General features: G+C 46.7%; 1 protein-coding gene across 2 annotated transcripts; it reads left to right on the top strand.

Annotated features, from left to right (window-relative positions):
- Nucleotides 1-310: 310 nt before the first annotated feature.
- Nucleotides 311-12835, top strand: LOC102940390 (myelin protein zero-like protein 3). Of its 2 annotated transcripts, none has more exons than XM_037882418.2 (6): nucleotides 311-557; nucleotides 2687-2853; nucleotides 4605-4815; nucleotides 5969-6134; nucleotides 6859-6922; nucleotides 9063-12835. In XM_037882418.2, exons 1-6 carry the CDS (start codon nucleotides 503-505, stop codon nucleotides 9087-9089), a joined length of 690 nt encoding a protein of 229 aa, XP_037738346.1. In that variant the 5' UTR covers nucleotides 311-502; the 3' UTR covers nucleotides 9090-12835. The 2 variants fall into 2 exon arrangements, with proteins under 2 accessions (XP_037738346.1, XP_043390014.1); XM_043534079.1 differs by lacking the exon at nucleotides 311-557 and adding an exon at nucleotides 861-1200.
- The last annotated feature ends 668 nt before the right edge of the window (nucleotides 12836-13503 follow it).

The raw sequence follows: 13503 nt of genomic DNA, 5'->3' as shown, positions 1-13503 counted from the left end.
GCAACGGAGTAATTGTGCACAGCACAATGACGCCATGGGGTGGTGATTTAACGTCATCTCACTGGACAATGATGTGCTCTGTCTGGAGATGGGTCCTGAACCAGAACGCAAGGTCCACCCCCCCGGGCTTCAGGCCATTTGGCTGGAGGCAGCTGGCCCCGGGGACCAGACCAGAACCCTGGGTGCTCAGGGCACATTCCTGGTGCTCTGAGGCATGACGATGTCATGGTGTGGTGGAGGAGCCCATGGCCAGGACTGGGGGGGGCTTGTACGTGGGTCGTGCTGCTGCCCCCTCCGCAAAGAGCCAGTGCTGGGTAAGGACACGGCAGGGCTGGGGCTAGGCCCCGTTGCCATGGAAACATCCCGGGCGGCCATCTTGGGCCTGCACGCCCGGCCCTTAGGGGCGCCGAACTTCCGGTCTGGCCTCACCTGGGCCTTGCCCTGCCTTCCGCCAGGTAGGCCCGTGCTGGCTGCGCCCTAAACACAGCGAGCGGCTGCCGGGATGCGGGGCTGGGCGGCCGGCGGCCTCCTCCGACTGGGGCTCCTGCTTCTGTACGGTGAGCGCGGGCCGGGGCCGGGGCCGAGGCCGGGGGGCCTGGGGCGGGTCTGCGGGCGGGGGATTGGAGGAGCGGGGCTGGGGCCCGGGTGGGGGTCTGTGGGGTTGGGGATGATGGGGTGGGATTGGGGAGGTCTGTAGGGCTGGGGGTGGTGGATGGAGGGCCCTGGCGACCTGTGGGGTTGGGGGTGTGTCTGGTGGTCCCGGCTGGAGGTGGAAAGGCCAGACAGGGGGGCAGGGGCTGGACTGGTGGGACAGAGGAAGAAGGGGGTTTGGCTGAGGGATGCAGGAATTTGGGAGGGGTGTGTCGGTGGGATTAATTGAAAAAGGATTACGCGTGGGGTTGGCAGCATGTTTAGGGGCAGCCTGATGGAGGGTATGTCCGTGGTTTGTACGTTTAGGGGAGCTGTTTTAGGGGGTTCTGTTTTGGTGGAGGGTGTGACTAGACCCCTCCCCCCAGTGTTTTAGGGGCAGAGGGGGTTTGGGGGCAGTTAAAGAGAAGAGGGAGATGTTTGGGGTGGGGAGCGTATGTAGTTTCAGATGGGGTGTCCCAGAAGTGATTAACAGTGACCCAGCTGCACCCCGGCAAGCTTTTCTGAGTCACCCGACCACACCAGTTCCCAGTTTGGATCCATCAGCAGTAGGTGGGGGCGAATGAGGGCCTTGCAGTAGGAGCAGCTGTAGCATTTGAAATGGTGCGTAAGTGCCGTTAAAATTTCCAGGCTTTGTCTAGGGAGCAGAGCCTCCCCTGATGTCTGTGTTTGGGCCCTGGCTCTAGACACTCCATCATTTAGAGGTACTTGTAGCAATAGAAATGGGTATGGGGTCGGGGAGCACTAGAATGGGAGTCAGGCCATCTGGGTTCAATCCTTGGCTCTGTCAGTGACTTGTTTGAGCAAATCACTTCACCTGTCTGGGCCTCAGTTTCCTCATCTGTAAACGGTGCAGAGTGATTCCCACTCACCTTTGTAAAGCTCTTACAGATGTATGCGTGAAAAGTGCTATATGGTCTAAGTGTTCATTTTTAGTGTTTTCTGATGACTTGTTACTTCACACAACAAACAGTTAACCTGTGGAACTCATCGCTGGGAATGTTGTGAAGGCCAAAAGTATACAGGGGTTCAAAAAAGAACTAGATAAATTCATGGAGGATAGGTCCATCGATGGCTATTAGCCTGGATGGTCAGGGATGCGACCCCATGCTCTGAGTGTCCCTAGCCTCTGAATGCCAGAAGCTGGGAGTGGACGATGGGATGGATTACTTGATGATTGCCTGTTCTGTTCATTCCCTCTGAAGTACCTGGCATTGGCCACTGTCAGAAGACAGGATACTGGGCTGCATGGACCATCGATCTGAGCCAGTATGGCCATTCTTATCATCTTACTATGTTTTTATGATGATGAAACAAATCCCTTTTTGAAGTCCTTTGATAAACTAACTTGCCAGTGGTTTCTCCCCATCATACTTTCTGAGACCCTGGCTGCAATTCTTGACAGCTGTGACTTTTTCCCACCTCCCTTTGCTTCCTTCGCTCTACAGTGCAGGCAGTTGGACTAAGACTTGCTTACATTTGTGGAAAAAATAATTTGTTTTCAAGTCTCCGTATTTTGTATTTATTACTGCACAACACTTCTGTAATGCCATAAACATACATAGTGCTTTACAAACTTAAAAAGAAGCGTGTTTTCAGCACCAAAGAGCTTACAAAGTAAAGAAGACCGGCATGAGCAAATGCAGAACAGAACTTCAGGAGAGGGATTGTATGTTGATTTATTAATGAGAAGAAGGGCCCTGAAGTTGGCACTTTGCACCTTCTCTCTGGTCCAGTTGTGTTTGATTACCTACTCTTTGACTAGTTTATCCCCATAACTGGGTACATGGAGGGCTTTGGCCGTGACCTCCAATCAAATACCCTGTTTGTTGGCTGAGCATGAAACAGTACTGAATTCCTGCCACCATTAGAGGAATTCCTTGCATTTCTCGGGATTGGGTGGGTGCCAGGGGATGGGATAGAGGTATGTGTAGTTTCAGACAGCCATCAGCTCTTCACTGCAGTGGCTTTGCTATCTCACTTGTGTCCTTTACAAAAATTCCCATCTAATCTTTCTCTTTGGGGCTTGTTTCATCAGGTGTCGGCAATGCTCTTTCATTGGAAATTAAAGTGAATCCTGAAGTACAAGGTTTTGTTGATGAACAGGTGACCCTGAAATGCTCATTCAGATCCTTCTCTCCCATAACTCAGAAGCTGACTGTAGACTGGACTTACCAGCCCCTCACAGGTGGTCATATGGAGACAGTAAGTGCTTGCAGATTAGTGTCCCAAAGAATCTTTCTTGCAGCTGGGCAGAACTCTGTGGGAAGGTTGAAGATCCCACGGCATTTTGTGTAAAAAGTCAGTGTTCGTCTCAGTGTGCTTCTCCACTGCTGTGTGGTGGGCTCTTTGGCTGTCATCCTCCACTCCAGAGGTGGCTGCATTTCAGTGCTGCTGTATATACATAGGTTGAATTTCTTTAAAATCCTTTGGGCTGAATGGTACCATGTAAATGCAAAGTATTATAACCTTAAGAGATGACTGTCCCATTGCAAACTAGGCATCCATATAAATACACTGGGGATCATGTGGTCTGGAAAGTCTCCCGTGCAGAACATACCATGGCAGCTTTGCCATGTGGCAGAATGCAGGTATAACTTATCTTGGAGTGGCAGCGGTGTGTGGGCAGAGCCACTCTGCAGGTACTGATGATGACAGGTGGTCCTAAAGGATTTATGGGCTCTTACCAGTTATTGTTGTCAGGGGTATGAAATCCAGTCACAGGTGCATAGATGTAAAATCCATTCATAAATGTCTCATTCTCTGTGTAAATCATCAGTGATTTCCTCTGCTCGGCTGAGGTTAAGCTCTTGGGAATGGTATGTTGCAGCTGGAAGGATGTGGTGGTGTCTGTGTAAAGTAGGCTCTGGTTAGTCCCCTGTTGCCAGCCAGCAGGAGTGAACTGAAGGGAAGTTAGCACTATTTTTTGTGAACTAAAATCAGATCTGCAGAGTTGCAGCGTTCAGTCATGCCATGCCTGTGACAGGGTTCCGGTGCTTTACAAGGAGCTGGGGAGGGAGCACTACAATTCCGGACTGGCACTGCCAGATGACCAAGGAACTGATTGCATGCGGTGTAGTTGTAGCCGTGACCTGAAGAAGAGCTTTGTGTGGCTCGAAAGCTTGTCTCTCTCACGAACGACAGTTGACTGAGTAAAAGATTACCTCACCCCCCTTGTTGCTTTAAGTAACTGATTATCTTGAAAAGCTGTCTGTCTAAGGTATTACCATAGTGTTTCAGAATCTTAATGTATTTATCCCCACAACACCCCCTGGGAGGTAGTGATGTGTTGTTATCCCTACTTGACAGATGGGAAACTGAGGCAGAGAATAACTAAGTGACTTGCCCGTGGTCACACAGAAAGTGTTTGGTAGACCAGGGAATTGACCCTGAGTCTCCTAAATCGCAGGATAGCATCCTAACCTCCAGAGCAGTGGTTCTCAACCTATTTACTACTGTGGGCTGCATATGCAGCTTTCTGTATGTTATATGGGCCACATCCACACAAAATGTATATTACTTGTATGGCCCTGAGGAGGTCACATCGGCCACAGCTGTGTGCTGATTGGGCTGTAAGTGGGTCACAGGTTGAGAACCACTGCACCAGAGCATCCTCTTCTATCTTAGATCCTCCATGGCCAGAAAGATGATAGTGACTCTGATGCGAGCCCTGGAGACTGGTAGGCAAGGAGGGAGATCCTCGGGGCTGTATCATGGATATGGAAGACCCTGACATGCATTTCCACCCTCTTCTCCCTTGGTAAAAATGTAAAAAAGATCTGAAAAGCTGGTGCAATGGTGCCCAGTGTTGTGGGTTTGTGAGCCCGTGGTGTATCTGAGGTGGGATGCTTGTGAAAGGGTTGTTCTTTTTGACCCTGTACTCTCCGAAAGGAGTTTTTTTCTCTCTCCTTTTTGGAGAGTGACTTGTTGGAACAATGACTGTCTTCCCTCTTCAGATTTTTCATTATCAGTCTGTTGCATACCCAGCTGTAGTGGGAACATTCAGAGACAGGATTTTATGGGTTGGGAACATTGCCAAGGGTGATGCCTCCATTGCTATCCGAAATCTGACGATGAATGACAATGGAACGTTCACCTGCGCCGTGAAGAATCCCCCGGATGTGCACCACAACATCCCCCAGACCAAGCTGACGGTCACACACAGAGGTAAGTCTGTAGCATGGCAGTATTCTCCCTATTTATTTCTCATGAGTGCATTCCTGTTTTGCCAGAAATCTTTGGAGTCTAAGCACCAGATCTGGTGTCTAGCTTCCCTGGAACTACAGGTTTAAATGCCACCAGGGCATCAGCTCAGCCCGTCTCCTTTCCGGATAGATAATTTGAGATCCATGCAGTTTGGTGTGTGTTCTTTTGGTGAAAACTTAAGGTTGTGTCTGTCCTGTATGGAGACAGAAGATGCCAGCAGCATTTTCCTAAGAGTAGGCATCTACCTCGGTGCCTGTCTTGGGAGTTCAGATCATTCCAAACTTCACTGGGGGTCAGCGCATGTACAGTGGAACAGGAGGTGGTAGTGGAGGTGATGGGTGTCCCTCAGCAGAGGCTGAGTACACAAGATTGACAGTCCAGGATTCCCACCTAAGAGGGCACAGAATTAATCAGGTAGCATTGCTGGGAGCTGATGTCTTAACAATGACTAGACATTTCACAAACATTAATGAATAGCTGCCTTAGGCAAATGCCTCATCTACCCTGTATGGGAGAGCTGTCCCTGGGCTTGCAGATTGGGTGTGTTCATCAGTTTGATGTGACTCTCCTCTCACTTGGCTTTGAATGTGCTGCTCTCAGGCTATGTCTACACTACGCAGCTTTTAGTGACACAGCTGTGTTGCTACAGCTGTACTGCTAAAAATAGTGCTGTGTAGCCGCTGTTTGTTGGCTCTGCTGCTGAGAAAAAACTTCTAACCCCAACGAGCAGGGTTAGCTTTGTTGGCAGGAGAGTGCTCCTGCCGACAAAGTGCTGTTCACACTGGTGCTTGTCGGCAAAACTTTTGTCTTTCATGGGTGTGTTGTTTTTTTTAACACCTCTGAAAGACACAAGTTTTGTGTTCAGTTGCCAGTGTAGACATAGCTTAAGTTGTGCTCCTTCACTGCAGCCAGATAGATTTAATCTTTGTCCTCCCCTTCATGGGAGGAGTCTAGTTCTGAATTTGAGTTCACTGACAGGACTTTGTCACAAGTTCCTTTAACCCCAGCAAGCCCTCTGCTTTTTATAAAAAAGGCCAGGATGCTGTGTGGGATTAATATTTGCCATAGAGATGAAACAAAGGCATATTTTACTGCTATTCCCTCTCTCCTGCAGGCTTTTCTTTCCAGCTAACTTCAGCAGTGTTGCTATCCATCTTAGTGTTCCTCCCCTCTGCTATTGTGGTCATTCTGCTGCTGGTGAGGATGGGAAGGAAATTTGGAGTCCTAAAGCATAGAAAAAAATCTGGCTATAAGAAATCATCCATTGAAGTCTCCGATGAGTAAGTTTTACATTGAACCTAATCCCCATTTCCCCTCTGGCCTGGGGTTGTGGGTGGGTTTTTTCTGTCGTCCTACATCTCATAACCCACAACATCTGGGGTTCTGCCAGTGAGACTTCGTTGTCCATGGGCACAAGGCAGCTGGTAGTCAGAGTCTCTGAAAACACCTTGTGGAAATGTAACTGAGTGAAATGTGTGCTGTGCATCCTCTTTGTGGGGCAGCTGAGCTAAACTGTTGTTGAGATGTAGAACCTTTCACCTTCATCACCAGACTTAATCCAGTCCAGATCAGTAAGCTGTATGGAGGGTCTCAGTCCAAATGTCTGTATCACAAAAACCCACTACTGTAATGCTAACTGGCTCCCTTGTAAATGCACCACTTTGTTCTTCTGGGGTGTCAAGTCAGAATTAAATTCACAATCTTTTTAACTATAATATTTTGGTTAATGGCAGCTGAAACTTTCCAGCCAAACAGCAGTTTCTGTGGTTAATAGCGTGATTGCACGGCAAACCTAAATCGAATGGCCAAACCTTTGAAATAAGGAGCCTAATATTCCGGCCTTCTGCTTTGCTAGTTAAAATATTATTACAGAGCAGGCATTTCTGATGAATTAGTCAAAAGGACTGGGAAAGTGACCTATGTGTTAAAAAAACAATCCGTCTCAGAGCTGTATTGGGGTGTGAGCAGAAGACACATTGACCTAACACTGTGCTCTTTCTGCAGGCCTGAGCGCACTGAGCAGGGCACCTGCCTGGGGAGGATGGGGACATGGTGTTTGCAGTGTGTGGTAAGTTCAAGTAAATGTTCTTGTAATTGTTAGTATCATTGTTAGCTCTCATAAGAGTGAGGGCTGAGAGCAGTAGCTAGAGCCAGGGATAGTGCCCGAGAGCTTGGCTTGAGCTCCTCACACAGCTCAGCTGATGCCTCTCAGTGCTTTCCATGTCTGGTCTTTTTTGGGTAGAAAGTGCTGCATTATTGGGTGCGTGTGATTAGCTTGAGACCCACCAGATTCATTTCACATGAGACTTAATCCAGATCAAACTGCAAGTTTCCAGTGGTGAAAACCCAGTGCTTTAACCTCTTAACTCACTCTGCTGCCCTTTTCCTGCAGAGACCGTGGTGAGTCTCTTTACTCCATAGGTGGAGTAGGGCTATTAGGCTGTGACTGCTCGGTAAGCAGTGCAGAGATGGAGAGGCTGGAGGCAGAAACGCATACATGCATTTTACTTTCTTCCAAAGGTGGTAGCATGCAGACTTGGGTTAGCTTGGGTCTTTTTGACTAGAAATCTTCATACTCAAGCTGTTCTGGTCACAACAGAACCCTGTTTAAACTGTCTGATTTCTGTGCTTTTATTGCTGTTCACCCGCTATCACCCCGTCACCAACCTCTTCTAGCACATGCAGTGACTTTGGTGTCAAACTTATTGTACTGGAACTTCTAAACTCTCCTTCCACTCTCTGCACTTGCCTTTTTAGAAAGCATATCCAAGCTTTCCGTGCTGCATTGAACAACCCCAGCCAAAGGCATGTTATATCCCAGTACACGCTCCCTGATGTGCGTGATTAGAGGGAGCATTCTCATCGTGTCCTTCCCTACAGGGCTGGGGAATAAGCCTACAACCCTCACTGCCATGTCTCTGTCTCATGTAGTCGCCTAATCTGCTCCATTTACCATAGGTCAGACGAGGGGCAAATGGGGATAAAGCAGAAAGTTTTTGGTTTTGAAAAAAGCTGGTGTTGATGTGGGAGATGGAGGCTATTGCAGAGGATGGGTGAAGCAGTAGAGAAGGTTCCCTTGCACACAGTGGTGAGATTGTGTTTAGGGACAGGACTGACACAGGTGGTATTTGCTGGAGGCAGCAGGAAAAGGAATGGAGACAGATGGAATCAATGAGAGAGGCTTGATCAAATGTGTGGAGTTTTAAAACAAGGAGGGATTAATCTGATAGTTTCCTCTGACCTCTCGGTAAAGTTTAGTTTAGTTTTGATTTAATCCTGTAAAAATTTCATGTTGAATGTTTCATCAGTCATTTGAGAGGTTGGTCTTAGCTGACAATAGAATATTTAGCACTCTAGGAGTCTCCTTGTCTCAGTGATGCTGACGTAGCAGCACAGGGTGCTGCTGTGACGTGTTTTTCTGTTAATCTTTAATACATTATAAAAATATTTTCAATTGTAAAATCAGTCGCACACAGCAAAACCAAGGAACCTGCTTGCACTTGGATCACAAAAGGGGTGGGAAACCAGTGGAGGTGTTTTCTGATAAGGCAGGTACGATTGCGCATCCTGTTGTGTCAGAGCAATGACCTGAGGTCAGCATGAAGCGAGAAAGCACCAGATTATCACGGTCACTAACATAAAGTGTTGGGGATCTGAAGGCATGGGGTTGCTAGGAGCAGAGGCAGACTTTAGCAGTAGGATTTAGACACATTAACAGTGCTGTGTGGCTGCCACAAGCCTGTTTGCACACACTCTGAGTGCATGTGCTTTTAAAGCATCAGGCTGGGGGCTCTCCAGTCTTGGGTGGAGATTTTGCAGGAAGGAAATGGCTGCTTGAGCTGTTCTGGATCAGCTCTCCGTAGGGAGTGGTGATGCTTTCAAAGGAAGCTAGTGTTTGGGGGTTGGTGTGGCAGTGCCTTGTGCTTGAGGTTTGGCTGTTGCTCCTTTTAAACCTGCTCCACGTGAATTTCTTGCAGTGCCAGTTTAACTGGGCTCCTCAGTGACGTGCCAGAAGGATTTGACTGCAGACTTGTATAGAGACACTAGGCCTAAGGTTTTTGCAGGAATGCTGGCTTTTTCAAAAATGAACAGCTTCTGGGAAACACTTAATCTCTTGTCTGAACTGGCCCAACTCATGTCTGTGCTGAACTTCTGAATTGTTTCATGTCTTCGTGCCTAATCTTGCGCTCTCAATACTTTCTGTCCAGGACACAGATGAGGAGGAACCATACTGATGGAAGGCCAAAGCTGCAGATGAAGGGAGAATGTGCAGTATTGAAAATCCCCATCCAGAAGGCCACTAGGACTCTTGAATACCCAGTGACTCTTGGCACGTTGGGAGAAGAATTCTGAGATGGGAGAATCCAACTTTTATTCAGCCATAGGAATGATGATTTTAAAATCTTGTTATTTACTGAAAAAAGTAAATCTTTTGTAGTCAAAACCCACTTGGCAATATCTTAAGGCAGAGGCAGATAAACCTAAAATATAGCTTTCAATTTAGAGAAACTACAGTGCTTCCAATTAAACAAGCTCATTCTCTCCTAACAATCTGACTCAGCACATTCTCTGGTGTAGAGTTTGTGTCTGTCGGATTGTTCCCTATATCACATGACTGTCTGTCTTCCAGTTTCCTTAAGTTGAAATTGCCTAAAGCACAGGCTACTTAGGAGTGAGAGGTAGCGACTTAAGCAGGTGGTCTTGAGACACATCTAGCGAAAGTGTCTTGTGTTACATTGGTGCATCCTTGCTGAAGTGTTACACCAGCATGACTGAAGGCCGGATTTGGCCCATTGGGAAAGGACATATCTGAGTGTGGGCTGAAAGGAGCTTGCTGCTTTTTCATTGCTTCCTGGTGTCATCTGCCTTATAAAGATGGGGTAACCATCTTATGCCTCCCATCCTTTCAGCTAAGGTTTTAAAAAGTTGTCAGCTGCATTGTAATGAAACCCTGGTATTCTTTGCTTTGAATCTTCATTACCCAGCAATCTGCAGCACCAGATAACTTCACTCTAAGCACAGAATTATTTGTAAAAAATGAAGTGTGACTAATTTGCAGCTATTTTCCCTCTAATAATGGCAAATGGTGGCTAGGGTGCCCCTGGCTCCATCCATCTGGGCCATTATCTCAGGGCAATGTCTAAGGGAAGAACCCTTTGGGCTCTATTGTAAAAACCACCATACTCCTCCCCTTTTCATAGGCTCAGACGATAAGAAAGCAGCTGAACAAACTTCTGCTGAGTGGGCTTCAAAATGGCAAAAGTGACCATTAATAATGCTGTGACCAATAAAATAAACGTGACCATTAATAATGGTGCAGTGGCTGACTCTGCTGTGCTGAGCAGGGCAGTCAGCATCTGCATGAACTGAACATTGATGGACGTTGTTAGCTGTTACATTTGTCACATTTCATTTTCTCTTCTACAAGTGCTGTGGTGCTGAGAGTGGGGGAGAATGGTGCAGAGAGCTTCCCTGGTCCATAAAGTGAATTGCCTCCATATGTAGCTGCCTTCATCATAGACAGGCTGGGAGGTGTCTAGTGAGTCGTGTGAAATTCATGGGCGGACAGAGGAAATGGAGAAAATTCTCCTGACTTTTCTTCCACCCCCAGCTCCAGCAATAAGTATTGTGAGGACAGAGGTGCTATGCTCAGAGTATTGTCTCCTGTTTTAGTGCTGATCTGTCTCTGTAGTGAGTCCTGCAAGACGAGGAGCAGTGGGGATAACATATGAGGCTCTGTATTCTTACGTTTCTAGGACAAGCTAAGCAATACTTACCACTTATTGCCATCTCAGGAAGTCTATTTCATAGCTTCCATCCATTGAGGGCTGCATGGGATTCCCAGTACAGCTCCCAGACTGACCAACAGAGGCAGAAGTCTTCCTGCGTGCTTCCCCTCTGCAGGGACTGCACCTGGGAACACAACTCTGATGTTGCCTGTGGAATTCTTGGGTTTCTGTGCAAGTCTGGGAGTGTTACCATTGAATTAGATGGGTTGTATCTTGGGGTTGTATCTTGTCCTAGCCCTTTCTTTGCTGTTCAAGTGGGAAGTGCCTTGCCTCATTCTGGCAGGCCTCCTGTGCCTCTGATTGCCTGTAAGCCTAAGCACTTGGTGCCTGCATTTACAGAACAGCAGGTAGGTTTAAAGATCCCAGTCTCTCCTTAAATGAGAGTATTGTAAAGAGCCGTGTCCCACTTGCTATGACCTGTTGGGCTGTGGCCTGGCAGAGTTGCCATAATCCTCTGCAGCTCAAAACTTGCTGTAACTCCAGGAGTGAGTTTGAACTTTTACATGTGCAAGTGTTGAATGGAGAATTATGAAGCTACCAGAAGGCTGGGCACCTAACTGCTGCCCCATGGTGTGCAAGGGGTGGAGAATCTTCTTTCACCAACCCTGCCCAATAAGAAGTAGAGAGGACAGGGGAAGCAGTGACCTTCATCTCCGCTATCTCACTTGCTTTCTCTATGTGGCATTAGCTGGATGATCGCTTTTGCTGTAGATGCACTGCTGTGTCATGGCCAATAAATCATTTTGTTTTATTCCAGGCCACGTTTTTCTTTATTTGGCTAGAAATAGGCCGACACATGGCTGAGTTTGAAGAGGCGCTTGTGAAGCTATCCGGCCTGACTGATCGCTGTGAGCTTAAGAAAGAGTCATGGTGATGATGGGAAATACGCTTAGGAGCAGATTTAAATAGAAGAGAGACCACATACTCCAATCCCTAGCCACAAACTCTGGCCTGGGTGTCTCATTGTCAGTGTGGTGCTATGTATCCCATCAATGGGGTGTAAGCTGTCGTGCCATATGAATCTGACTGTCTAGTCCAGAGGCTGTCTCTCTAAGTAGCGTAGCAACATGGTATTCAGGGCTGGCAGCTGGTAGCTGCCTTGACCACAACGCACAATGATAAGAATCTTCCCCTTCCACAGCTAAAGCGTTTTTATAAGTTTGAACTTACTGGTGATGCAGTGACTGTCCAAACCAAAAGTCACTGGCAGGCTAGAGGGAGCTGATTTTACGATCTGGGCAGTAGCTAACTGCTCAGTGCTTTGCAGAAATAACCTCACGTTTCTACAGAACTTTTCTGTCCAAGGGAGGCCAAAGCATTTACAAACAATGGCCAGATCCTGCGCTCAATTACGCTGGTACAAAGCGATACTAACTTCCTGAAGCTCGTGGCTTTGCTCTGAATTTAGAATGTGTGTGAGAGCAAAATTTGGCTCTTGCTTTGTCAGCTATATGGAAATCCAGCTCTGGAGGGATCACACCAGCAGTGGAACAGCACCTGTGTAGGAAAAGAAGTGAAGCAGGATATATGCTTGACGCATGGCCAGAAAGGGTTAAACATCCCGCAAAATAAATAACCCTCAAAAGACATGTGGGGAGATAATGTTTGTGTTTTTGTGTATTTACATATGTAAGAGTAGGGTGAAGATGTAATCAACAGTCCCTGTCTAGGCTGTATTCTGATAGTTAGAGGTCAAAAGAACATTCTATTATTTAAATAAATTGTAAACACAGGATATCTCTGTATTCATCTCTCTTTGAAATGTATAGAAAATAATCCATGAATGGTGGAAGAACAAGCAAATGGTCTTATGTTAATTCTACAGCTAAGTACTGGTGATGGACTTCCTTCAAACTCATGCTAATTACCTTTTGAACTCCAACTTGTCAAAAGACATGAAATTGTATAAAAGATCTTTGGGTCCTGATTCTGTCATCTCAGATCTGCTTAGGCTTCATCGGGGGAAGTTTGAGTCACAAGACTGAGGTCCCACTTATGCTGGTGTGCCCTGAATATGATATTTGGACATTGGACTATAACCTGTGAACTATTTCTGAAAGAACTCTTTTTGCAACTACAAAGCTCACCATCTCTGCTATGAATCTGAACCTCAATGAATTGAACTCATGTCTGTATGCATATTGAACTTTTAACCAGACTCTCTCTTGTTTTTTAATAAAGTTTAGTTTAATTAATAAGAATAGGCTGTAGCATGTATTTGGGTAAGATCTGGACTATTCATTAACCTGAGAGGTAATGTGTCTGATCCTTTGGGATTGGTAGAACCTTTTTTTAATATGAGGAAATAAGATTTACAGAAATGGTCATCATATTTGATGTGATGGAGGCCTGAGGGAACTGTGTTGTTTGAACTTCTGAGTAACCAGTAAGGTAATAAGCTGTTTTGTGCTGGCGTGGCAAATCTAAGTATTGGAATATCCACCAGCTTTATGGGGATTGTCTGCCCCATTCTTTGCAGGTCACCCTAATTGAGTGACCATCGTTGGCTCCCCACTAGGACCCCGATCACAATGCTGTTGGAATTGGGAGTTAGGGTGGAATAGGTAATTGTCAACAGAGCAGATAACCATGTATGCCAAGTATCCTGCCTTTCCATTCAGAATCTAAACAGTAAAGCTAGTGGCATGACATCAAACACATGACTTCCTAAAGTTAGCATTTAAATAGCAGCTTCTTGGTACAAGGACACAAGCTGGGCTATTCTACTCATACAGCAATCGTATGCATTGGGGTTCTAAGCCTCGTCCCTCCTTGAGCTGGTTATTTTATAACTTACTTTGTCCCAGGAGCTCAGGCTAAGAGCAAGGGGAGGCCAGGGAGCTGAATTTTGAGAATCTGT

Source organism: Chelonia mydas, chromosome 22, assembly GCF_015237465.2.
Source record: "Chelonia mydas isolate rCheMyd1 chromosome 22, rCheMyd1.pri.v2, whole genome shotgun sequence".
Classification (NCBI taxonomy): domain Eukaryota; kingdom Metazoa; phylum Chordata; order Testudines; family Cheloniidae; genus Chelonia; species Chelonia mydas.
This window is presented reverse-complemented; position numbering and strand designations above follow the sequence as displayed.